The sequence below is a fragment of the Echiichthys vipera genome (genome assembly GCF_963691815.1).
Source record: "Echiichthys vipera genome assembly, chromosome: 3".
Taxonomy (NCBI): domain Eukaryota; kingdom Metazoa; phylum Chordata; class Actinopteri; order Perciformes; family Trachinidae; genus Echiichthys; species Echiichthys vipera.
Window position 1 is genome coordinate 14,486,002 of NC_139828.1, and position 24,519 is coordinate 14,510,520.

Consider the following 24,519-nt stretch of genomic DNA (forward strand, 5'->3'; position numbering starts at 1 on the left):
GACAAACCTGCAGCGCTCCCTTCATCCAACGACATGAAATCATCTTTTTGTCCTTGTAATGTGCCTTAATGTTTTCCCTGTAGATTTATTTAAAAAAAAACAAAAAAAAACCTTTGTGCATGTTTCACCTCGTAATCACGGTTCTTAAATGTCCCCCTCCCTGCAGACATTAACGAGTGTGAGGTGTTCCCCGGAGTGTGCACAAATGGTCGGTGTGTGAACACCCAGGGCTCATTCCGATGTGAGTGTGCTGAGGGTCTCACCTTGGACAGTACTGGACGCACTTGTGTGGGTAAGAGGACTGAGCCAGGTGTTTTTGCCACTGCACTGTTAGTACAAAACTTAGAAAAAGAGGTGACTTTGTTTTTTAATTTCATAACCAACTTTCTATAGATACGCGCAGTGAGCAGTGCTACATGAAGTGGCACGAGGATGAGTGTGGTGAGCCGCTGCCAGGGAGATACCGTGTGGACATGTGCTGCTGTTCAGTGGGTTCCGCCTGGGGCATCGACTGCGAGGAGTGTCCAAGATCAGGCTCACCTGAGTACAGATCCATCTGTCCCAGAGGGCCCGGCTTTGCTAACAGAGGAGAAATTCTGACTGGAAGGCCTTTCTACAAAGGTAAGAACATTTTTCAACTCGCTAAAAGTGGACGCTTTGTATCCAGATGCGTTGTGGCACCATGATGGTGTACATTTGTTGGTAGATCAGCTGGTCAGAGAATAAAGTCTGATCTGTAATAGACGTGTCAAATATTATATTTTTTGTAGCCAAGGTAATTTATTTACATATGTCTTCCTCTCCAGATGTAAATGAGTGTAAGGTCTTCCAAGGTCTGTGTACTCATGGAACTTGCAGGAACACCATTGGCAGTTTCAAGTGTCGCTGCAACAGTGGCTTCGCTCTGACCGCAGAAGAGAGGAACTGCACAGGTACGAGAGAGGGAGTCGAATTTATTTAATCCAAATAAAACGCTAGTAAGCAGTTTTTGAGTGTTCCTTTTTAACGTCTGTGTTTCAGACATAGACGAGTGCCGCATCTCCCCGGACTTGTGTGGTCACGGTGCCTGCGTCAACACACCTGGCAGCTTCGAGTGCGAATGTTTCGAGGGATATGAGAGCGGCTTCATGATGATGAAGAACTGCATGGGTAAGTTGGAAACAAATTCACACACACTCTTATACCATTTTCAGATGATGTGCCCTGTTTGAATTTACATCCACAGCATGGTATCACAGATCACCTAATCTTTCCATTACTTCCATGTTCCTTCCCTCTTGCTATTCATCTTTTCCTCCTTTCTTCCCTCTTCATCCCCCCTCCCCTGCCTTCCTCTCTGCTGACAGACATTGACGAGTGTGAGAGAAACCCCCTATTGTGTCGTGGAGGAACCTGCCTGAACACAGAAGGGAGTTATGAATGTGAATGTCCCACCGGACACTCGCTCAGCAACGATGGATCTGCCTGTGAAGGTGGATCATGCATCATACAGCACACACACACACACACACACACACACACACACAGACAAACACACAAATTTACACACATTCACACACTTGGTGTTATATATCATACTCAGCACATCCAGATTTATTTTGAAAAATTAGTGCACTTGAAACCTCAGTCAAGTCTTGAAAATTTAGTTTGACACTGAAACTTTTCTCCCTCAGAATCTTTTAGTTTCTATAAACTAGTGTTATCATTTTGAACCAGACGTACAATACACTAGATAGTATATAATGCCTAACTTGTTTCCTTGTCCTTGTCAGATGTGAATGAGTGCCAGCTGAGTGACAACTTGTGCAAGCACGGCCAGTGCGTCAACATGGCGGGAACCTACCAGTGCTCCTGTGACACCGGTTACCAAGCCACACCAGACCGACAGGGCTGCGTTGGTGAGTGAAACAAACTTTATCACAAAGATGTACACCAGTGTGAATAATTAAAAAATTATCTTTTTGTGTACTGACTGCACAACTCTGCTAGATGCCTAAACTGTAACTGTAATTATCTTTGCAGATATCGATGAATGTACCATAATGAACGGAGGCTGTGAAACCCACTGTACCAACTCAGAGGGCAGCTATGAGTGCAGCTGCAGTGAGGGCTACGCTCTTATGCCTGACCTCAGGACCTGCGCGGGTAATAAATTGCAGGATATGTTCAGCATAAGGAAAATAGAACTATAAAAAAATGCAAAAATGTCTTGTCCACGCTGGCAACTGTGGTCCACACATTGAAATGTATTTCTGCTGTTTCTATTAGATATTGATGAGTGTGAGGAGACTCCAGACATCTGTGACGGAGGCCAGTGCACCAACATTCCCGGGGAATACCGTTGTCTGTGTTACGATGGCTTCATGGCGTCTATGGACATGAGGACGTGTATCGGTGAGAGGAAAAACAATACTTAGAATATAAAAATGTAACTTGGGAAAACTTTAAATCCCTTACCCTCTCTTGTTTTATTTGTTAACTACTTTTTCTGTCCGCTATCTCAATTAATTTCACCTTTCAGTCTCTTTGACATGATCTGTGGGACTTCCTGTCAGTCTCATGATCTGTCGCTGTAATCTCTCAAGGCAAGAACACTCACATATTATCTGCGTCTGTCCACCCCTGTCTGCCCAGATGTGAACGAGTGTGACTTGAACCCAAACATCTGTCTCCACGGCGACTGCGAGAACACCAAAGGCTCCTTCATCTGCCATTGTCAGCTGGGATACTTTGTCAAGAAGGGTTCCACAGGCTGCACAGGTACAGCACTCACACACTATCGCGCAAATACACACACACACACACACACACACACACACACACACACACACACACACACACACACACACACACACACACACACACACACACACACACACACACACACACACACACCATCAGGGGTTGAGAGGTCTGGGCCTCCGTGTGTCCATATGTGAGATGAGTGTTGAGACAGTTCACCCATGCATACAGTAGCTGCCCGTCTACAAATTTTTAAAATGATGATTTATTAATGACTCACTACTTACAGTTTTCAAAACTATGTGCTAAGCAAAAAGAAACATTTTCACATCTCTTTGCATGCCATTAATATATGAGCACTTCACTTCAAAAATCTAAGGTTGCAATATCCTTTAATAATCATTTTGTTTAATGTTCAAAGCGAAATAACTGGTACAAAACTGAGTGTCAGTGCCTGTTTATTCTACTTATTGATCTCTAATCTCTATCTATATCTGTCCAGATGTTGATGAGTGTGAGATCGGGGCTCATAACTGTGACATGCACGCTGCCTGCATCAATGTTCCCGGAAGCTTCAAATGTCGCTGTCGAGACGGCTGGGTGGGAGACGGCATCAAGTGTGTGGGTGAGTACATATGAAATGAGTTTTAAGACAAAATAAATTAACTAAATTTTCTCCTGTACCCAAGATATTATATATATGTATATGTTTATATATATATATATACATATTTTTTTATTTTATTTTTTGACTGATTTGATTGAATTCTGCTTTCAAGTTTTTTTTTTCTCAAGTCTTCACTCACACTTCTTCTTTCTCTTCCTACAGATCAGGATGAGTGCTCTTTAGAGGACCACAACTGCAACCTCAATGCAGACTGTGTCAACACACCGGGATCCTACAGGTGTACATGCAAGGAGGGCTTCAATGGAGATGGATTTTCCTGCTCTGGTAGGAAAACTTTCTAAATAAATCCTAATAGAAAACTAGCTACTACGTGTGTGCAGTTTATAACACCCTGGACTGTTCTCTTTCAGACATGGATGAGTGTGCAGACAACGTGAACCTGTGTGAGAACGGCCAGTGTCTGAATGCGCCAGGTGGCTACCGCTGCGAGTGTGAGATGGGCTTCACGCCCACAGAAGACAGCAAGGCCTGCCAAGGTGCTGCACTCCCCCTTTCACTCTCTTTACCGTTCTTTCTTCATTCACACACTGTAACCAACACTTTCTTTCTCTGTCTGTCATCTTTGCCACAGACATCGATGAGTGTAATTTCCAGAACATCTGTGTGTTCGGAACGTGCCAGAACCTCCCGGGGATGTTCCGCTGTGTGTGTGATGATGGTTACGAACTGGACCGCAGCGGAGGAAACTGCACTGGTCAGTGTTGCACTCCTGTAACTGCAGCTCTAAAATCACTTTGTTCAGACACAGAACAGACTCCAATAGTTTGGATGAGTTTCCTTGACAATAACAGCCTCCATTCATGCATTGGATTACCATAAAATAACTTAAAATTCATATGCAAAGACCAAAGATGTGTTTAGTGCCTTCATTTCTCAGTCTTGGTGCCTGAAAAATCATCCCTCTGTTAGTTTGTGACACAAGCGAGATTTTAAATAATTAAAGTAGTAGTTTTGGTTTCCTTAACTAAAGGTTCATACATTTCGGAAAGGTTGTCTGTTATCTGCTGTGTGATGCTGAGCTTGTGTGTGTCGCTGTGTACTGCAGACATCAACGAGTGTGCGGACCCTGTGAACTGCATCAACGGACTGTGTGTGAACACTCCAGGGAGCTACCTGTGTAACTGCCCAGCTGACTTTGAGCTCAACCCCACAGGAGTAGGCTGCGTGGGTGAGTCACACTTAAAGCCAGCATGTTGAAATAAGACGGTCACTTTTGAAAGTAGCAGGTTTTAATGAAAAAAAAACATGTTGTTCTCCTCCATTAAGCAATCCTTTATGATAGACTAAATCTGATATATCAGAGTTAAAAAGAACTTAAAGTGCAAATGATTTTCTTACAATTTTCTTACATCAAAAATGTATCCTACAGTTAACTATAAAATAGACACTTAATGCATTATATGTAAAATCAGACCAGTTGTACTGTTGCTGCCATTATGACCTTTTTAACATTTTGTTTTAAATATGTGTTTTAATATAACATGGTGACAAGATGTTGCATCCCTCTAAAATTGAACCAGTGATGACAGATGACAGTTAAAACATTTAATAAGCCTAATTGCACTTTATTTCATTAATACATTCACTAATCATCCTGTTTCATAAAAGTTAAGTCTCCCCTGTATTAATAAGAGAATATGTGTCTCTCTTAGATACTCGCGTTGGCAACTGCTTCCTGGACATCCTTGCACGTGGCGATGGAGGAATCTCCTGCAGTGCAGAGATTGGCGTGGGCGTGACCCGAGCTTCCTGTTGTTGCTCCCTTGGAGGAGCCTGGGGTAACCCCTGTGAACTGTGCCCCGCCGCCAATTCCAGTATGTACCACGGGACATCAACTGATCCATATTTAATACAAAATGCACTGCATAGTCAATATTTGTTGGTTAACTTATGTAGTAGCCAAAGTTATTTATTATGTACTTTTTTTTCTCACACTAAATTGCTGTTTGTCTCCATCTTGTCTGTAGCGGAATATAAAACTCTTTGTCCAGGAGGAGAGGGATTCAGACCTAACCCCATCACCGTTATCCTGGAAGGTAATCCAAACACGCTTTCTGTTTACCAGTCCTGTAGCAGCAAAACACTAAACTTTGGCTTCTATTTCTGAGTTAAAAAATACCCATTTAACATAAAAATCAATACATATGTGATGGTTTTAACAATTATTACTCTCTAGATATTGATGAGTGCCGGGAGCTACCAGGTCTCTGCCAGGGTGGAAACTGTGTGAACACTTTTGGTAGTTTCCAGTGTGAGTGTCCAGCAGGATACTATCTCAATGAGGAGACTCGCATCTGTGAGGGTAAGAACTGAAAGAAAAATCACGCTGAATTAATTTATTGTCTTGAAAATATTATTAGCCCTCCACTTATATTATGTAGATCAACTATAAAGGCAAAATGAGCAACATGGTCCCTCATAATTTTGCATTGTCTGTCACCTTATCTCTATGTGCAGATATCGATGAGTGCACGACCCACATTGGGATCTGTGGACCTGGTACCTGCTACAACACTCTTGGCAACTACACCTGTGTGTGTCCCCCTGAGTACATGCAGGTCAATGGAGGAAACAACTGCATGGGTGAGTGGGAGAACTCTCTCTTGAACCTACAAAAAAAATATTTACTCTCATCCTGTGAAAAGTATTCACGGTTTAAAAAAAGGCAAACATTCCTAAGGATTTAAAGGACTGTCTTCCTTTTTTATAATGCAGACATGAGGAAGAGCGTGTGTTACCGTAACTTCAACGACACATGTGAGAACGAGCTGTCCTTCAACATGACCAAGAAGATGTGCTGCTGTGCCTACAATGTGGGAAAAGCCTGGAACAAGCCGTGCGAGGCCTGCCCAACCCCTGCAACTAGTGAGTCTCTATAAATACGCTGGAACATCGAAAAAGTTGAAACATTTCTGTGTGAGTACATTTTTATCACTGTCACTGAGTGACTCCTGTCCTGTCTGTTCCAGCTGACTACCAGCTACTGTGCGGTAACCAGGCTCCTGGCTTCATCATTGACATCCACACTGGCAAGCCAATCGGTAAGGTTCATTAAGGTTCAAGAGCTAAACTGGTACACTGCTGTACAAAAGTGTAATTACACAGGGTTCGTACGAGTGCTGGAAATCCTTGAAAACACCACACTGAAATTCAAGGGTTTTCAAGGATTTGAAAAGTGCTTGAATTTTGAATAGAGTGCATGAAACTGCACAAAATCCATGTGATGTGGGAAGGCACATAATGATATATCACGGAGAAAGGAAGATCTCAATATTTTAGAGACTGAAAACAGCATTTTCTGCCATTTTTACATGAAAAATTGCTATAAACCGATTATCAAAATAGTTGGTGGTTACATTTCTGTCATTCTATTAGTTGACTTAACGTTGGTTTTTTAAAAAATGTGTCACCCCTTTGTAGAAAGCTGTCTCAAAACATCATTTTGGTTGTTTAAATGACAATAAAATCTAATTTAATGTGATGAACAAGTGCAATAATAGGTATATTGAATATACTGTATGTACTGTATACAAATATGTAATTAACCACAGCAGTAAGGCGCCGGAAAAGCATGAAAATAAACCTTGAAGTACATGAAAAGTGCTTGAATTAGATTTTTAAAGAGGTGTAGGAACCACGTAACAATAATAATAAGTCTGTGGCGTTGCTTTTTGCAGATATTGATGAGTGCAGGGAGATCCCTGGTATCTGTGCCAATGGAGTGTGTATCAATCAGATCGGGAGCTTCCGCTGTGAATGTCCAATGGGCTTCAGCTACAACAACATACTGCTCATTTGTGAAGGTAAAATGTCACATCATGTTTCCTTCAGTCTCACCTTTCCGTTCTGCTCCTCTCACTGTGTCTGTTGCCAGAGAAGATAGCAGCACCTACCTGCGATCTGGAAAACCCCATCCACCTATTACAGTATGAGACAATGTGCGCATGGTGGTGTTTCTTTTGCTATTTCTGTTTCTTTTTTTGTTTCTCACTCTCTACACACACTAAAAAGCACACACACATGCACACACTTTTACCTCCCCACTGTCTCCCTGCTGCTGAATCATTGCATGCTTAAGCGTTCCTTTTACAGTATAGAGTGTATAGTTCTATACTGCTGGCAAAAACACTTACAGCCATTTCTGCCCTAAATCACACCAACACACCCATACAGTCACAGTCACACGCACACGCACACGCACACACACACACACACACACACACACACACACACACACAGAGTTACACTCACTGGCTGAGAGGCACTTTTACAAGCAGTCCACTCAGTTAATGCTTCCTTTTCCCCGCATGAGTTATACCCTTGTAAAGACCAGTGTAGTGACTTTGAATAAGAGCACCTGCCTATGGACCTTCAATCATCCAGAACTTGCCAGTGACCGTCTGAACCGCACCACGGCCAAAAATGGAGCTGTCGTGTTTTTTTCTGCTTTAACGACAGTTATGGAGCCTGTGATTGATGTTCACTGTTTCTCTCTTTCTCCCCCCTGCATAGATATTGATGAGTGTAACAGTGGGGACAACCTGTGCCAACGCAATGCCAACTGTATCAACATTCCAGGCAGCTACCGCTGCGAGTGCTCGCCCGGCTTCAAACTGTCCCCCAGCGGGGCCTGTCTGGGTGAGTCCAGCCTATCCGACACGCTTTACTGGGGTTTCCATTCTTAAAATACTAAGGGGGTTGGACTATTTATGTCGGAGAAATGTAATGTTCATTTACATACATACATGGATCATACATAACATCCTGACACTTATTCTTCTCTTACACTTTATCCTTGTGTTAGGTTAAAATGTTTTTGTATAATTGCACTCTCGTTATTTGCTGCTCTGTGTGCCCTGAATTGCCCCCCGGGGCCAAATTAAGTTTTTTGAATTGAATTGAATTGAATTGAATACAGGGTAACGACTAACTTGGACTAATCAAATAATTTGACAACAGTATTAAAAGTTAGCCAGTCTTCAACAGGAAGTCTTTCTTTGAGTGGTTTGTAATGGATTAGCTAGCTAGCTCTCTAACAACAGACAACCCTGGCAACCCGCAATGCTCAGCGCTATTGGCGGTACAATGTAAACAAAATATTAATTGAGAATAAATATATTTTTTTATGGAAACCAATACTTTCATTCTGTTCCCCTTTAAAACGCCCTGTGGGTGTATTATTTAAAAAAAATGTATAGCTTTTAATAAAGATTCTATATATTCAACCTTTAATATTTTTCATTTCTGTTTCTTTTTCAGACCGTGATGAATGCCAGGAGATTCCCAATGTTTGCAGCCATGGGGAGTGTATTGACACGCAGGGAAGCTATCGTTGTCTCTGCCACAACGGCTTTAAGGCTACTGCTGACCAGACCATGTGCATGGGTGAGAAACACAACCTAAAACTATGCTCATACACACGACACTGTTTTGCACGTTAGCCACACAGTTTTGAATTTGTATTTTTTACTGCCTAACCCACTCTTAATGTTGTTTCTTCTGTGTGTGTCTTAGACATCGATGAGTGTGACAGACAGCCGTGTGGTAATGGTACCTGTAAAAACACTGTGGGATCCTACAACTGCCTCTGCTTCCCTGGCTTCGAGCTCACACACAACAACGACTGCATGGGTATGGATCGTTTACTTTTCTGCTTGACAAAGGTCAACCAGAGTTAGTGGTTTCTTTTATATGTCAAAGCCTTGACACAGGTGTAGATGGCATATTGTTGAAGAGCACACATATAAATTCCAATAAACACTTGCTGCCTTTTTCTGTAGCAGCAGTAGAAATAGAATTAAGACATAAAATCGGACTGTGTTGTTACTATTCTTGCGCAACAAAGAAAAAAATACTCTAGCCAGTTTTTTCAGAAGCTCTTGGTGCCATGAAAAACGAATACATTTCTGGTTGTGTTTGCAGATAAATATCCAAAATCAGAGGAATGTTTCGAGAGTCTTAATGCTCTCAATGTTTACCTTACAGATGTAGACGAGTGCAGTGCCCTCCAGGGCCAGGTGTGCAGGAACGGACAGTGTATCAATGGGCTTGGTTCCTTCCAGTGTCTCTGCCATGAGGGTTATGAGAATACTCAGGATGGGAAAAACTGTGTTGGTAAGTCAGTGATTAAATATACAAGAAAAGTAAGAGCATGGTGGGTTATTTATTGACTTTAATACTGTACAGTTTGTCTGAGATACACACACATCTCTCTGATTTCTACACTGTTCCATTTATCACAGATATCAATGAGTGTATAAGTCTGCCTGGCACTTGCTCTCCTGGAACTTGTCAGAATCTGGACGGGTCTTTTAGATGTATCTGCCCTCCTGGCTATGAGGTGCAGAATGACCAGTGTATAGGTAAGACACACACACACACACACACACACACACACACACACACACACACACACACACACACACACACAAACACACACACACAGTTAAACATACTTCATCAAAGACTAAATGCTCCAGACATACTCAGGGTGACTGAGCCATCTGTTCTAACACACGCTGACAAACACAACACCACCGTCTTCTCACCTCCCTTCCTCCTCCCTGCCCTCTTTTATGCTCTCTTTACAGATATCAACGAGTGTGAGGTGGAGCCCAACATCTGCCAGTTTGGCACCTGCACCAACACCCCCGGCAGCTTCCAGTGCACCTGCCAGCCAGGCTTCGTACTCTCTGACAACAAACGCCGCTGTTACGGTGAGAGATAGTGTTAGTTGATCTAAATCTTGAAAGAATGTAGTAATCCGACATATGTTATCTCTCTTATCAAGGTGGTGAAGGAGGTTTTTGTCTATGTGTGTCCTCTGAATTAACAGTGCAATTACTGTCCAACTTTCTTTTTCTTATGGCAGATACCAGAGAGAGCTTCTGTTTCACCAAATTTGAGTCGGGAAAATGCTCCGTCCCCAAAGCTTTGAACACCACCAAGGCCAAGTGCTGCTGCAGCAAGATGCCTGCAGAGGGCTGGGGACTTCCCTGTGAGCTGTGCCCACGAGAGACAGAGGGTGTGTAATACAGACCTAACACACATGCACACAGAGCTTTAATGAAGATGTCACATGCACACAAAGACATTTATGAAATAATGAAGTTGACCTTTTTTCTTGGTGTGTCTCCAGCTGCTTTTGACACTCTGTGTCCCTTCGGCCTCGGAGCCCTGCCTGGAACTGGTGATGCTCGTGAAGGTAAGTGCTACAACGTAGATCTACTCCCTTGAATTTCGTGGCCAATTGTGCAGGTCTTTGATATGTTTTAAAACATATGCTAATTTCTCTCACTCTTTAGATGTGAATGAGTGTCTGGATAACCCAGGCATCTGCCAGAATGGTATTTGCATCAACACAGATGGTTCGTTCCGCTGTGAATGCCCCTTCGGCTACAACCTGGATTACACCGGAGTCAACTGTATTGGTGAGGTGGTTTAACAGTCTGCCAGATGATTGACTGTTAGCTGTCAAAATATCTAATATTAGCAAAAGAAAAATGCTTAATAAATAAATGTTTTCATCACTTGACATTCTCTAGAGAAAGTGTATGAAGTCAAGCTATCCCATTGGTGCAGCTTGTATTCTTTAAAATAGAGAATCATTGTTTATTCTGGAACAGCTGTAGTTGAGCAGACAGATTAACAATAATAGCAGCTCATTTTTAAGAACTTTATTGCCATGTCTCAGAATACATCACCAGTATTATTATCAGCCAGGTGTGATTTTATTTTTTATCACCAGTAGTAGTTTAATCTGCATTACAGCCTGATCTTTTTTGGTCTAACATTTACACTGCTAATGAGTGCTTTTAAATCTCAGGCATGGTATAAATGTGTCACTGGATTTAATTACCTCCTCTATCTATACCTCACTCTCTGTTGTCTCCAGACACTGATGAGTGCTCCATAGGAAACCCATGTGGAAATGGAACCTGCACCAATGTGGTAGGAGGTTTCGAGTGTTCGTGCCAGGAGGGCTTCGAACCTGGATCCATGATGACCTGTGAAGGTCAGTCATTTACACAGTAATACTCACATTGGCACAGGTAAAATAACAGTAAATTAAACAAATCTTTCTCTGCAGACATCAACGAGTGCTCCCAGAATCCTCTGCTGTGTGCTTTCCGGTGTGTGAACACCTTTGGCTCCTATGAGTGTATGTGTCCTGCTGGCTACGTGCTGCGAGATGATCAACGCATGTGCAGAGGTAAGAGAGCACTGCAGATTTCCTTTTTGTAAAGTGTCACCTTTATGTCCTGTCATCTCTGATTTAACATTTCTTTTCTGTGTGCCAAAGTAATTCCTTGACACCACTGAAACCGGATAATACAGTTTTCATTTTAAGCTGGCTGTCGTACTTGTACCTATTGGCCATTTCTCGTTGTCCCTCACCAGATCAAGACGAGTGCTCTGAGGGTCTGGATGACTGTGACTCCAAGGGTATGACCTGTAAGAACCTTATCGGTACCTTCATGTGTATCTGCCCTCCTGGCATGCAGCGCAGACCTGATGGAGACGGATGTATGGGTGAGTGAAAACGTTCTAGCCAATTTGATAGGTTCTCCTCAGTCCTCAACTAATAATTGTTGCTGTTGCCGGGTTTATCTGAACTCTCTTCATCTTCCCACCCTTTTGTTCTGTACACTGGCAGACCTGAACGAGTGCCGTGCCAAGCCTGGCATCTGTAAGAACGGACGCTGTGTCAACACGGTGGGAAGCTACCGCTGCGAGTGCAACGACGGCTTTGAGTCAAGCTCCACCGGAACTGAATGTATCGGTAAGCCCATTACTAAGGAATCATTACTGAAATTAATACTGTGCTTATTCTCCCGTTTTTAAAACCAGTCAAAGCAACCGAACCTTTTGTTTACATCCCTAACCACAAACACTCTGCATGTCTTGTCATTCTTTCCTTCAGACAACCGAAAGGGCTACTGTTTCACAGAGGTCCTGCAGACGATGTGCCAGCAGTTATCCACCAACAGGAACAGTGTGACCAAATCTGAGTGCTGCTGCAACACGGGCCGAGGCTGGGGGTCACAGTGTGAGCTTTGCCCGCTGCCTGGCACCGTACAGTACAAGAAGATGTGCCCACTCGGACCTGGTTACACCACAGACGGTAGAGGTGAGTAGTGCAGGAATACCACTGATGGATATTTTTAAGTAAAACACAAAAATCTCCATTTTATTTTTTCAGTAGTTTTTTTTAAATGTTACTAAATGTATTCACTACTACGTACCTCCAGACATCAACGAGTGCCAGGTGATGCCAGATATGTGTCGGAACGGTCAGTGCATCAACACCATTGGATCCTTCCGCTGTCACTGTAACGTGGGCTACAAAACTGACTTCACTGCAACCTCCTGTGTTGGTACGGCTGATCTCTGTCCTGCGAATGTACTCCCTTGTTATCAGTCAGTTTCGTTTCAAAGGCATTTGGTTTTATGAATATTTCTGAATTGAGCCATGCGTTTTTTCCCCGTCTGCATATTTCAGATATGGATGAGTGTGCTCTGTCTCCAAAGCCCTGTAACTTCCTGTGTAAAAACACAGAGGGCAGCTACCTCTGCTCCTGCCCCAGAGGTTACAGCCTACAGCCAGATGGAAAGACTTGCAAAGGTAAATGGACTTTTGATCAGTGCTTGTTCCTTAATTTATAGCTTCATAAAAGCCTTGCTATTGAATGATCTTTTTTATAGTTAACCACATTAGCAGCATTGTCGCCCTCAACACACTGGTAGTCTGAATCTTTTTATTATTGTAAATATTAATCTCATATCATTTTTTTATAAATAAAAAAGAAGCTTTAAAGCAGGGGTGTCAAACTCAGGCCCGTGGGCCAAATCTGGCCCGCGGTGTAATTATATTTGGCCCTCAAGATCATATCCAGGGTCTATGAGAGCTGGCCCGCGAGTTTAAAGCACATACACGTCTACTTTTCTGTTGACAAACGTGAGCATCCATGCTACAAGTCTCTTCGGACAAACTTAATCCACCCCTCCCCAAAAATGCAAAAAAGGGGAGACGAACCATAGAGACTGGGTAAGACACGAATATATATATATGGTTGCACAGGTAGTTGAGTTAATGAGACACAGGTAAAGCGTTACTGGGACACAGGTTGTTAATTGTGAAGCGTGAGTAGTGGAATTAGTGAAGGGAGAGGGGTGTGGTCTTGTTCCTGAACCTCAGTTAAATTAACTACATTTATGTGCTTTGTTGTTTCCCTCTAAGATCTGGATGAATGTTCAACCAAGCAGCATAACTGCCAGTTCCTCTGCGTCAACACCATTGGAGGATTCACCTGCAAGTGTCCTCCTGGCTTCACACAGCACCAGACTGCCTGCATCGGTGAGTACAAGGAGGAGATCAGTACCCTGCACCGAAAAAAAAGAAAAGAAAAAGATTTTCATCTTTTATTCAAATAACATCTGTTTTACCTCCATTTGTAGACAACAATGAGTGTTCCGCTCAGAACAGTGCGTGCGGTTCCCGGGCCTCTTGTGTCAACACGCCCGGTAGCTTCAACTGTGAGTGCTCAAAAGGTTTCTCCTTGGACAACTCAGGCATGGAGTGTGAAGGTGAGCAGACACAGAAACTTTTACATTTTAGTTCAATATAGTTTAGAGAGGAAGGTTCTTCACGCAGGGTCCTATTCAACTCTAAAATCATGGAAACATGGAGAGGGTTACAGACGCGTTGCTGATCCAAAGTGGCAGAAAATAGTTCATTAAAAAGTGCTGAAAATGAGAAATTAAAACTCTGTATTTTCATTTTCTTTAGATGTGGATGAGTGTGGCAGTAACCACCGCTGTCAGCACGGATGTCAGAACATGATGGGAGGTTTCCGCTGTGGTTGTCCTCAGGGCTACGTGCAGCACTACCAGTGGAACCAGTGTGTGGGTGAGTTCCTCTGACTCAGTCTATAAGTTGGTGATGTCGACAACAACAAAGGCACCAGTATAAGGTCATACGGAGGAATTAATTACGAAGGTCTTTAAAGGCTTTCTCAAAGAAATTTAAGTAAAAAAAAACTGGGCTTGGTTATTTGTCTAGGAAAATAAAGTCTAATTGCTTTTGACTTAAATTTCTTTGGGGATCACGATGACTTGGACAAATGAGAATATTCACAGCCTTTAAAGGCTTATTATAAGTTTGCAACAACGTGTTAATCTATAGCAGCGATCGCCAACTGCCGACATAAAACAGGACAGCAGCATCTGTTTCAATTTGAAAGGATGTTTCTCTCTGTCAATTTTAATTTAAGAATTGTCATCAAGATAATCATCTAATGAGACAGTAATGTGGAATTACCATCAATTAAACATCATCAGTATTTCAATAGAAATGTCACTGCGCATGTTGTGTAAAGAGTTGTTGTGATACCGATATCAGTTTCGGAAATACCTCTGGTACTGCCTAAAAATGCTGGTATCAGTATCAGTGAGTACAAAAGTCCATGCACTGATCCAATACCACATTAAAGTAGATTATGTATGTTCTTTTCCCGTTAGGACTGACGGTCAAACTAGATAATAAAATTAAGTTATATGGCATTCATTCTCTGTCTGTATTTGTTATTTTACAAACCAGAGCCAGCCCATTCTACATACAGCGATAGTAGTATTTTTTTTTAAATGCACTGGTATTGGATCGATACTCGTTATTGACTGTTACACAAGTTTAGGTGGTGATATCGGAGCCTCTCTAGTACTGTTTCATCTCCTAACACACGCACCCTCTCATTTTTCTGTCTTTTCCTCCACAGATGAAAACGAGTGTCAGGCAGCAACAGTGTGTGGCTCTGCCTCCTGCTACAACACGCTGGGCAGCTTCAAGTGTGTGTGTCCCTCTGGCTTTGACTTTGAGCAGAGCGCTGGTGGCTGCCAAGACGTAAATGAATGTGGCATGGGCTCCAACCCCTGTATGTATGGCTGCTCCAACACCGATGGAGGCTACCTGTGTGGCTGTCCTGGAGGTTTCTACAGAGCCGGACAGGGGTGAGGGAACACAAATTAAAGACATTTTTTGAGTAATCCTTCTCATCACCGTCTCATCATAAGAAAGCATTTGAACATGTGTCACGCCCATGAATTTGAATTCCCTCCCCTCTCACTCACACATACTAAACTCTCTCTCTTGTTCCCCATCCAGTCACTGTATGACAGGCTCAGGTTTCCCGAGCCAGTTTGTGGAGGGTGATGACGATGACAGTCTGTCTCCTGAGGCCTGCTACGAGTGTAAGATCAACGGAGGAGGAAAGGGCGGTCGACACAAACGCAATGCTGATGGAAATGAGCTCAACCAGGTACGTGTCTTGACTAATTCCTCCTCAGTGCTTGTCTCACTGGATCACGTTTGAGAACTCAGTGTGTCTGAGGTTTATATCTGAGTGTGTGAAGTTTCTGCTACCTCATTTCTTTCCCTCTGTCCTTATTCTCACTACAGGAGCCAGCAGTGAGTATGGCCAGCATAGACACCCAGTCCTCCATCCCTATGAACCTTTCTCTGTCCTCGCTGCTCAACAAGGAGCCCCTACTAGAGCTTCTCCCTGCCCTGCAGCCACTTGAGCACCACATACGCTATGTCATCACCCACGGCAACACGAATGAACATTTCCGCCTGCTGGAGCGACGCGACGGGAAGAGCGTGCTCCGGCTCGGCAAGAGGCCGCCTCAAGCTGGATCCTATCGGCTGGAGATTGCCAGCCTGCGGCTGTTTGGGCCCCGAAGACTACACCAACTGGAGGACCAGCATGACAGTGACTACCTACAAGGAGAAATAGGAGACGCCCTGCGCATCAAGCTCCTCATCCACCTGCACTGAGCTCAGTGCGCTCACAATCCTGTTCTGGACTGATTTCTGAAGCCTTTGAGTTTATACCTTCCCTTTTATCCAATAACTCCCCCCTCCCCCTACAGGACCATCCCCACCAACAGGGGTAACCAAGGGCTATGAAAGACTGAGTCAATCAGCCCAACTCTACCACCACTTTGTTACTGTTTCTGTTATTATATGTTCATGTTTTGTGTGTGTGTGTGGGTGTGTGTGTGTGTGTGTGTGTGTGTGTTATTTTTTTAAAACTGATTACATTTCCTCTTGCGCCCCTCCACTTGTACCCGACCCAGCACTCACCCTCCACTGAGAGAGTCAGTGGAGGAGATGGCAGAGAGGTGCCCTCGTGCTTGGACCACAGCCCCCTAATAGAGAGAAAATGGCAGACAGATGGTTCACAAGTCCATGAAGCACTTTTTGTAGACAAGCAAAATGAGAAATTACACAGAAATGAAGTGCTGAGAGTGGCCAAAACTGTCTTAATGCAACATGTGTGATCATATTTAAATCACATGCAGGATCTTAGTGATGTCTTTTCGTTTAGTGTTATAAAGAAGTGACATTAGGGCTAAATGTAAGGGGTTGGTGGTGGTCAAAGGACTTTCTCACCTCTCTGTGATCTTGGTAAAAAAAAACAAAATCACAAAACTGGGGAACAAGGTTTATCACGTCTGCCCCTCTCAGTTTTGTATTGTGTCATTTAATGTATTTGTGCTGTTTGAAAGAAAATGTTAACACGAAGGACTGCAACATTTACACAGCATTTCAGGTTCTTAAGTCCATATCAGTCTGTTTTATAGCTGGATGACGACCAATTTTCAGACGAGAAAGAAACAGCAAGCTGTGTTCTACTCTGATGTAACTGACTTTTGTCCTGCCTGCGGGCGGCGGCAAGCAGGGATTAGCGTGTTTGCGTGTGTGTGCTGTCAAGTTTGGTTACCTCAGTACTCCTCACAGAGTATGGACACCATGCTGTGATATCGACTTTAAAACAAAAGAGGGTGCTAGTGTCGCTCAGCATCCATCATGAGCAGGGATTACACCAGCTAGTAGCTCATAGATTTAAAAGAAGATAGTTTAGGTCACGTTTGCATTTATCCTTGTTGGGATTGGGATTAAGACTTCAGGTGCGCTGATTTGTGGACCTGAGAGACAGTTTTTTTTTCATGAAGTCTATGTCCTCATATTGACTGTCAGAGGCTTGTAGCCCCTCCTGTTTCTGCATTTTTCAAACTAACTCCGACACATAAATGCTTCAGGAGAATAGAGCTGTAACTGACAGTTGGTGTTAGGAGGCTGAACTTGAGTATAAACTGACTTTATGTGACTTCTTTGACTTTATCCGGAGCTTGAAGTCTGAGCCTCATTTACAACACAAACACCACGAAGCTGACTACAGTCTCAAAAGGTACACGACATGTTAACCCAAGCTGTAACTAAAGGTAGTGCTTTACAGTGTAAGGGCGCGCACAGGTGAACACGAAACCTCACCAAAACAAATATCCATCAGGTCATCTTTCATTCCTCATGATTTTTTTTTTCTCTCAAAGAGAAAAAAGGTGCTAGGTAATACCATCTCTTACGCTGTACAAAAAGGTGCAGTCTTGAATCTGGATTGAAAAAATTCATTGTTTTTTTTTTTTGTTTTGTTTTTTTCTTGTTGCTAGGATTTATTGTTGCTGTGTATGTCTGTCTTTTGTATTGTCTCAGCGCTGAAAAAAACAACATTATCAAATTTGCTTCTTGAAAATTAAATTGTATATTTTTAAGTGAAATGTAGATGTTTTTTTATGTCAAGGCTGCCAAAACAAATACTCACAGTAGACCCAAGATTGAAGGCCTTTAAGTGCTGTTGACTTTGTTTAGTTGTTTAGAAAACAAATAAACAACAAAAATCAAATGCAGCATTGTATTAGTTGATCACTGACTGCTTTATTTGAAACCACTGTCACCAGTCAAATCAGCCATCAGCAAAAATAATTCAAAATATATCAGACTTAAGGATGATTAACATTCCCATTAAACTTACACTGTCTGTGCAATGCCTAAGGATCAGTGACCAGCTCCAGCTCGGCTCTATGGTGCTAAACCATCATCGCTTTCTCTCGAGAGTCAAGGTTGCTGCACTGTCACACAGCCTCGGCTATGTTTATAATGCATAACCATGTTTCTAACCTGGGAGACTTTGTATACTTTGTATCTTTATTGTCAGTTTGTAAGTTTTCTTTTATTTGCCAATATGTTTTTGAAAAAAAGGCAGTGTGCTTACTGTATCTCAGCTTCAGTGTCAAACTTGAAACAATACTGTCATTATCTGCTTGCATTGAGATTTGTGCTTTATCCTTTAGAAAATAAGGAGCCGGTTTTAGTTCAAATGTTCACCATAAGCCTGACACTTGTTGGTACCAGAGTATCTAAAAGCGTAAATGACAATCATCAGTCAAAAATCACCATCATGGAACACCTTTTTATATCCTGAGTGATCATCATTTTTGTCCAAAGACAAAAACCAAAGATTTAGAACACCAAATGGCAGTCTGTAAAATTAGAGTGATTTCACATAATATTGTAAACCTTTGTCCAGTGACATTAATGGCAATAAAGTATTGTGGGTTATATTTTTAAGTCTCGTGTCCTGAGTTATTTTTTTTTTCTTAGGCTGTGTTCAGACCAAATCCGTGCGTTGCAGCAATTAGCGCAGGGGTGTGCAGTTGTGTGGGAGTGCCACTTTAAGGACCCATTTGTGTGAAGTCCTGTTGGGAGCTTTAACGTCTCCAATTTAGCAGAAGTAGACTTTATTTTTCCCAATTTTATTTTTCGTCAGAGCGTTTTCCAACCACACTTGAAGGCAGCTTAATTTCAGAGAGGAAAGACAGAGAGACAGTTTCTTGAATTTAATTTAACTGTGTTGCAAGACACAGTGAGCTAAACTTTTTATAGTAAGTTGTTTTTTGGTCCTGTAGCAGCAAAAGAAACAGGGATGTATTGTAACGTTACTCTTTCATTGCCTCAAAATGGACTGACAAAGTCTGATTGTCAGTTATGCAATAGTTGAATTTCTCCAAATGTTTAATCTTTTCCAACTTTCCATCGCAGGTTGCTGTTTTTTCGTCACCCCCACATTGAAACGAATGGGAGTAGCCTACTGCCGATTTTGCTGCAGCGCCAGTTCTGGTCTGAACACCGCCTTAGGCGTATGTGTAAATGTCCGTGGCTAACAAAAGTGACACAGGGTGACACATAAGTAGTAATCATTTTATTTAATTTCCAACATGAACAATGTGGACCTTCCACACAGTCCAGCTATCTGTGGAAATCAGGAAGAAGAAGAAATCTTGTTTTTATTTAACTGATTCAAACCAGTGTATCAAAAAACAAAGCAAATAATCAGAAAAATATATGAATACAAATCAAAAGCCTCCTCTGAAGACGTGGCTGCATGACTACCTTGAAAATACAGATCAAGATTGATACAGTAAGAGAAAGAGGACAGAAAGATAGCAAAGAGGGGACTCCCAAACTTGAGTCCAGAATAGAAAAATAAAGGTTTCTTTTGCGTAAAGGTTGCTGTTCGCTCCATCACCACACTTGGCAGGCTGACTAAAGCAAAGGACACAACCAGTGAACATAAACTCTACTTGCAGTAATAAGAGATTATAGTTTCAATATGGCTTCTCAGTTATAGACACAGTATCACACAAAACATACACATACAAATTTTAACGGAGACACAAACTACCTGCTTAAAGAGCATCAGAAACTGCAGTGCTGTTCCAGGATCAGTGTCCACAACTCAAAAAAAACGTGAGGATTTGTGTTCCTTGGTCAGCACTTAACAGTTAGATGCTTTACAATGGACACTGGCTCATTAAAGGGGCATCTGCTTAAGTGTAAACTCCATGTAAGTTCTGCTTGTGTTCTGCGTGTCGAGTGTTCTCATTAAAAATGTAGCTTTGAGGTTATAAACTATGTTGTGAGTGAATATCATGTTGTGTACTAGCAAGCTATGGAGTTTGGAAAGCCTAGCCCTACGGTGACGTCACATGTTCGATGGGTAGACTAGGTCAGGTTAAGGCAGCTGTGCAGCTCATTATTTCTGTTCTTCATGGTCCAACATCTGGATGTTTGGCCCGCAGGGGCTCCAGTGGTCTATGTGCCTGTTGTTGAGCCAGACTTGTTATGCTTACAAGGTGTCCTGCAGACTCATATTTACACCAGTACACAGGCTAGTGATATAAACCAGGCATACACCAACATTAGGTAAACCTTCCACAAAATGATGCATTGGTACAGTCCAGTTTAAAGATTCGGTCTATGTGCAATGAAATATTCCCCTTTCCACCCCCTCTTTACACAACACCCTACACCAGTGCATAATCAAACTGGCCCCTCTCCAGCCCCTCCTTGTGGTCAGTCCAGGATGATGCAGGCATGCGGCTGTAGGGGTCCAGCAGGATCCTGAAGCACCTGACCAGCAGGAAGACCAGGAAGAGCATGAGGAGGCCTACGCAGGCCAAGGTGGTGCGCTGCTCATTGTCTGCCCCAATCAAGGTCAGCGGGGGGCTGCTGCTGCCACCGCCAGGACTGCCGGGGAGGGAGGAGCTGGCCGGGGACAGCAGCAACTCGTAGTCAAGTGTGGGCACATCGTTCATCCTCCACGGGGCCCGTAGGCAGGGCTTACACACTGACTGGATGGTTGGTGTATTGGGAGGAGGTGTGGAGAAGGAAGGGAAGGTGTTCATGAGGGGTGACGCAGAAGGAAAAGCCAAATGGAGATTGGGAATTTGATTACAATGCTTAATAAGAAGGTGGTTTAGAGGGCATGCGGTTTAAAAAATAAGTGAGCTAGCCACAGTTAGCAGGTAGTTAAGAAGTAAGAGGACTCCAGGGTAATCTTCAAGGTCAGAGAGTGTGGTATATTTGTCTACGATGTGGGTATGATCACAGCAGGACAAGCACACACATCTTGTTCTGACGGAAAGTTTTTTTTTTTGTCAAATCTAGGTCAGTCAAAGGGACATGACCCAGAAAAGGTCTGTCCCTAATCTGCTTTGACAGTGTGACAGGCACACACGCATGCACACACACACTTTTCAATTAATATGGACTACTTTAGTTTCACACATTTGAGGAACTGACTAAACTGTGTAATGAAGCTTTCCTATTTGAGCGACCGACCCTAAGGCGAATATGGTTTTGGAGTATTTGTCAGGTCCACTCTGCTCAGATCTCATTCTCACTCTCACATCACATCAGTGCAGGACGTGACAAGGCCTCCTGCTAATGCAAACACACCAACACCTGTCTGATCACAGTCAAGGTCAGTGTTCTCTACGGGAGTTAATAGTCTGCAGATGGACTTCTGACACCCAGTTGGGTATAGCTATTTAAATGAGTGTTGTGTCACTGAGAGACGGACACAGGACTATTTAAAACATCTGCAGAGGCAAGCAACACCAGGTGTGTGTGTGTGTGTGTGGTGTGTGTGTGTGTGTGTGTGTGTGTGTGTGTGTGTGTGTGTGTGTGTGTGTGTGTGTGTGTGTGTGTGTGTGTGTGTGTGTGTGTGTGTGTGTGTGTGTGGCTAATTAGATCAGGAGGTCAGTTGATCAGCTGTCTTGAATACAAAACAACACATCACCTTTTCTGATGTTTCCCGCTAAATGCAACGTTTTTCCTCGTTGTCCGGCTGTTGGACAGTGATAAGTGGGTCAGAGCTTTCAAGTCTTTACAAACTGCCTCTTTTGACAAGAAGAGCAGTAACAAGAGGTAGAAAATGAAGACTCTGTGAAGATGAGTTTGATCAATTGTCCGTCATAAATGAAAAGTGGCTTTATCCAGTTTGATCTTCAGTCTATTGAGTGCAGATTCTCTTCATAGGGCTCTTCATCAGACATGACAGAGGTCTGTTACCAGGTGTAGACAGTGTCACCAGATGTTCCTGGTTAAGTCCCGGCCCTTTAACTCCCCCACCTGAAAGAATAAGAGACATCTGGTAAGAAAAGCTTTGAGATAATTGTCCAAAAATGTCACTAATAAAGCTCTGATGAGGACATTTCATTTTCACAATACAACCTCAGTGCACAGTCAAATCCCTTCAAATAAAACTGCAGACATTGCACAACTTTTCCATGAGGACTGATTGTTTCTAATGTGGACCATAAGGAGATTAAGTAATTCCTTCCTCATTTCATCATATGACGTGATTATTACCACCCTTTGCTCAATAAGTAACAGTGACAGTGACATTAGCCATCTGTGGGGAGAACACAGCACCAGCATCCCCTATTATGGCACTCAATTAGTGAGCTGATTACGGTGTCATTACAGCCACATTAGCAGTAATGAATGCACGATTATAAACACTGATACCGCATTACATCACCCTCATTTGTCAGTGTACTGTTACACAGGGCCATTTGTTCACTTGTTGACCTCTGTCACTCACTCGTCCACATGATGCAGTGAAAGACAAAGTGTTTTGGAGCCTCATTAATAATCTAAAATCACATATCCCCTGGTGGACCAGGTTTCAAATCACTGAAGAAATGTGATACGTATTCCATTTTCTTACCTGCTCACCAGTCTGAATAGAGCATTGACCGGGCTGTTTGCTCAGACAAATGTGATATTGAGAGATGTGCGGAGCAATGAATGTGCAGTGGGAGAGATGTTCAAAAGGAGACAAAAGATGAGAGGATGCAGAGGGAGAGAGGAAGGTGGCTGGAAACAGGGAGAGACATTAATTGAAAGTGAATTTAATTTTGAAGTTAATGTATTAAGGAGGGAAAATGGTCAGAGGGAATATGTGCAAAAGTATGAAAAAGCTGAATATTTGAAGAGAATATTCACAAGCTGAATATGTGCAACAGCACTCAACAATCCGAGGCCGCGAGGCAATCAGAGGCCAATGTACTATGATGACTTATAGATAGATAGATAGATAGATACATAGATAGATAGATAGATGGATAGATGGATAGATGGATAGATGGATAGATGGATAGATGGATAGATAGATAGATAGATAGATAAATAGATAGAAGTACGCAGCAGCTAAAGGCGACTGAAAAACAGGCGGTAGAAGACATTTTTTTTAATTACATTTCTTTTTAAATAATAACGATTAGGATAACATAGGTTGGAAATGCTGACAGGAAAAGCCCTGAAAGTATTTCCACCAATCCTGGAGATTGATAGAGGACGTAAAGATGGATGAATAGAGCAGAAGTTTCTTTGGTGAGTGGGCAGTACAGAGGAGGGAGGAGAGGTTGGCTGGCACAAACTGGACTGACTCTCCTCTGCACTGCATGACCATGGCAAAATGCCTTTTCATAGTCTCTCTCTCTCTCTCTCTCTCTCTCTCTCTCTCTCTCTCTCTCTCTCTCTCTCTCTCTCTCTCTCTCTCTCTCTCTCTCTCTCTCTCTCTCTCTCTCTCTCTCTCTCTCTCTCTCTCTGTTGAAAGGTTTTCAATCTGCTACTTCATCAGCCAGTGTCTCCAGGGTGGTTGGTGCACCAGACTCGGGCTGGCAGCAGGATGACACACCTGGGAGGTGGCACACACCTGGGAGGTGGCACACACGCTGTGAATGCATGTGCACTCTGTGTGTGTGTGTGTGTGTGTGTGTGTGTGTGTGTGTGTGTGTGTGTGTGTGTGTGTGTGTGTGTGTGTGTGTGTGTGTGAAACTCCTCCTCCGAGTTGCAGAGCCCAAAAATAGGTCAGAAAACCTTTTCAAGGACATGACTGGCACTGTCACACATCCGTAGCTTCAGGTCAGAAAGGTTTTCCAACTTCTGTGAGACTTTCATATTGATTGTTTTGAAACCATTGCAGTTCAAGACACTGAACCACCATACTCCATAATATAATAACAATCATGAAAAAATAAGAATGACCTAGGTATACCTTTTATCACAAACAGGTAGGTCTGTAAAGAATAGTTTAAAGCTTCATTCGTAATGAATTCTAAATCAAAACAGATTTTTTGGTTTGTTCATTCTGTTTAAAGTTGGTATTTTTCTGCACAGTTGCAGATAAAGATTAACAACACTAATATTATTAGTATTATGCTATTTTTAGAATGAGATTCCAGTGGTGGCTGAGGATAGTTTCTAACCTGTGTGATCTAAACATTTCTAATAACTCTTCTTCTAATAACAGAGTTGTTTCTGTTGTAGCCTAATGTTGCTACAGTGTAACCTTGAGGGTGCGATTATTATTTCAACATTATTTTATGCCCTTATTGTATCA

The 24,519-nt window shown here is 42.6% G+C and overlaps 2 protein-coding genes across 2 annotated transcripts in view; one reads left to right on the forward strand and one right to left on the reverse strand.

The window, feature by feature from the left end:
• The window catches only part of fbn2b (fibrillin 2b), a 68,253-nt gene extending 49,376 nt beyond the window's left edge, over positions 1-18,877 (forward strand). Inside the window, exons 23-65 of the mRNA XM_083911063.1 lie at positions 167-292; positions 394-621; positions 807-932; positions 1,021-1,149; positions 1,347-1,472; positions 1,773-1,898; positions 2,023-2,145; positions 2,269-2,394; positions 2,635-2,760; positions 3,245-3,367; positions 3,572-3,694; positions 3,781-3,906; positions 4,002-4,124; positions 4,476-4,598; positions 5,083-5,244; positions 5,398-5,466; positions 5,607-5,732; positions 5,888-6,013; positions 6,146-6,295; positions 6,400-6,471; positions 7,108-7,233; positions 7,943-8,068; positions 8,690-8,815; positions 8,945-9,061; positions 9,416-9,544; positions 9,673-9,792; positions 10,021-10,146; positions 10,302-10,454; positions 10,569-10,634; positions 10,735-10,860; positions 11,325-11,444; positions 11,520-11,642; positions 11,831-11,962; positions 12,087-12,212; positions 12,354-12,560; positions 12,682-12,807; positions 12,933-13,055; positions 13,671-13,787; positions 13,889-14,017; positions 14,220-14,339; positions 15,205-15,436; positions 15,591-15,744; positions 15,885-18,877. Coding sequence (XP_083767189.1) covers positions 167-292; positions 394-621; positions 807-932; positions 1,021-1,149; positions 1,347-1,472; positions 1,773-1,898; positions 2,023-2,145; positions 2,269-2,394; positions 2,635-2,760; positions 3,245-3,367; positions 3,572-3,694; positions 3,781-3,906; positions 4,002-4,124; positions 4,476-4,598; positions 5,083-5,244; positions 5,398-5,466; positions 5,607-5,732; positions 5,888-6,013; positions 6,146-6,295; positions 6,400-6,471; positions 7,108-7,233; positions 7,943-8,068; positions 8,690-8,815; positions 8,945-9,061; positions 9,416-9,544; positions 9,673-9,792; positions 10,021-10,146; positions 10,302-10,454; positions 10,569-10,634; positions 10,735-10,860; positions 11,325-11,444; positions 11,520-11,642; positions 11,831-11,962; positions 12,087-12,212; positions 12,354-12,560; positions 12,682-12,807; positions 12,933-13,055; positions 13,671-13,787; positions 13,889-14,017; positions 14,220-14,339; positions 15,205-15,436; positions 15,591-15,744; positions 15,885-16,262 — 5,861 coding nt within the window. The 3' untranslated portion in view covers positions 16,263-18,877. The remainder of the gene's footprint in view (positions 1-166; positions 293-393; positions 622-806; positions 933-1,020; positions 1,150-1,346; positions 1,473-1,772; positions 1,899-2,022; positions 2,146-2,268; positions 2,395-2,634; positions 2,761-3,244; positions 3,368-3,571; positions 3,695-3,780; positions 3,907-4,001; positions 4,125-4,475; positions 4,599-5,082; positions 5,245-5,397; positions 5,467-5,606; positions 5,733-5,887; positions 6,014-6,145; positions 6,296-6,399; positions 6,472-7,107; positions 7,234-7,942; positions 8,069-8,689; positions 8,816-8,944; positions 9,062-9,415; positions 9,545-9,672; positions 9,793-10,020; positions 10,147-10,301; positions 10,455-10,568; positions 10,635-10,734; positions 10,861-11,324; positions 11,445-11,519; positions 11,643-11,830; positions 11,963-12,086; positions 12,213-12,353; positions 12,561-12,681; positions 12,808-12,932; positions 13,056-13,670; positions 13,788-13,888; positions 14,018-14,219; positions 14,340-15,204; positions 15,437-15,590; positions 15,745-15,884) is intronic.
• A 1,755-nt stretch (positions 18,878-20,632) lies between these two features.
• On the reverse strand, positions 20,633-21,013 carry ctxn1 (cortexin 1; the record flags this gene model as incomplete). Its single annotated transcript, XM_083911070.1, has 1 exon — positions 20,633-21,013. One exon carries the CDS (start codon positions 21,011-21,013, stop codon positions 20,633-20,635), a length of 381 nt encoding a protein of 126 aa, XP_083767196.1.
• Between the last annotated feature and the right edge of the window lie 3,506 nt (positions 21,014-24,519).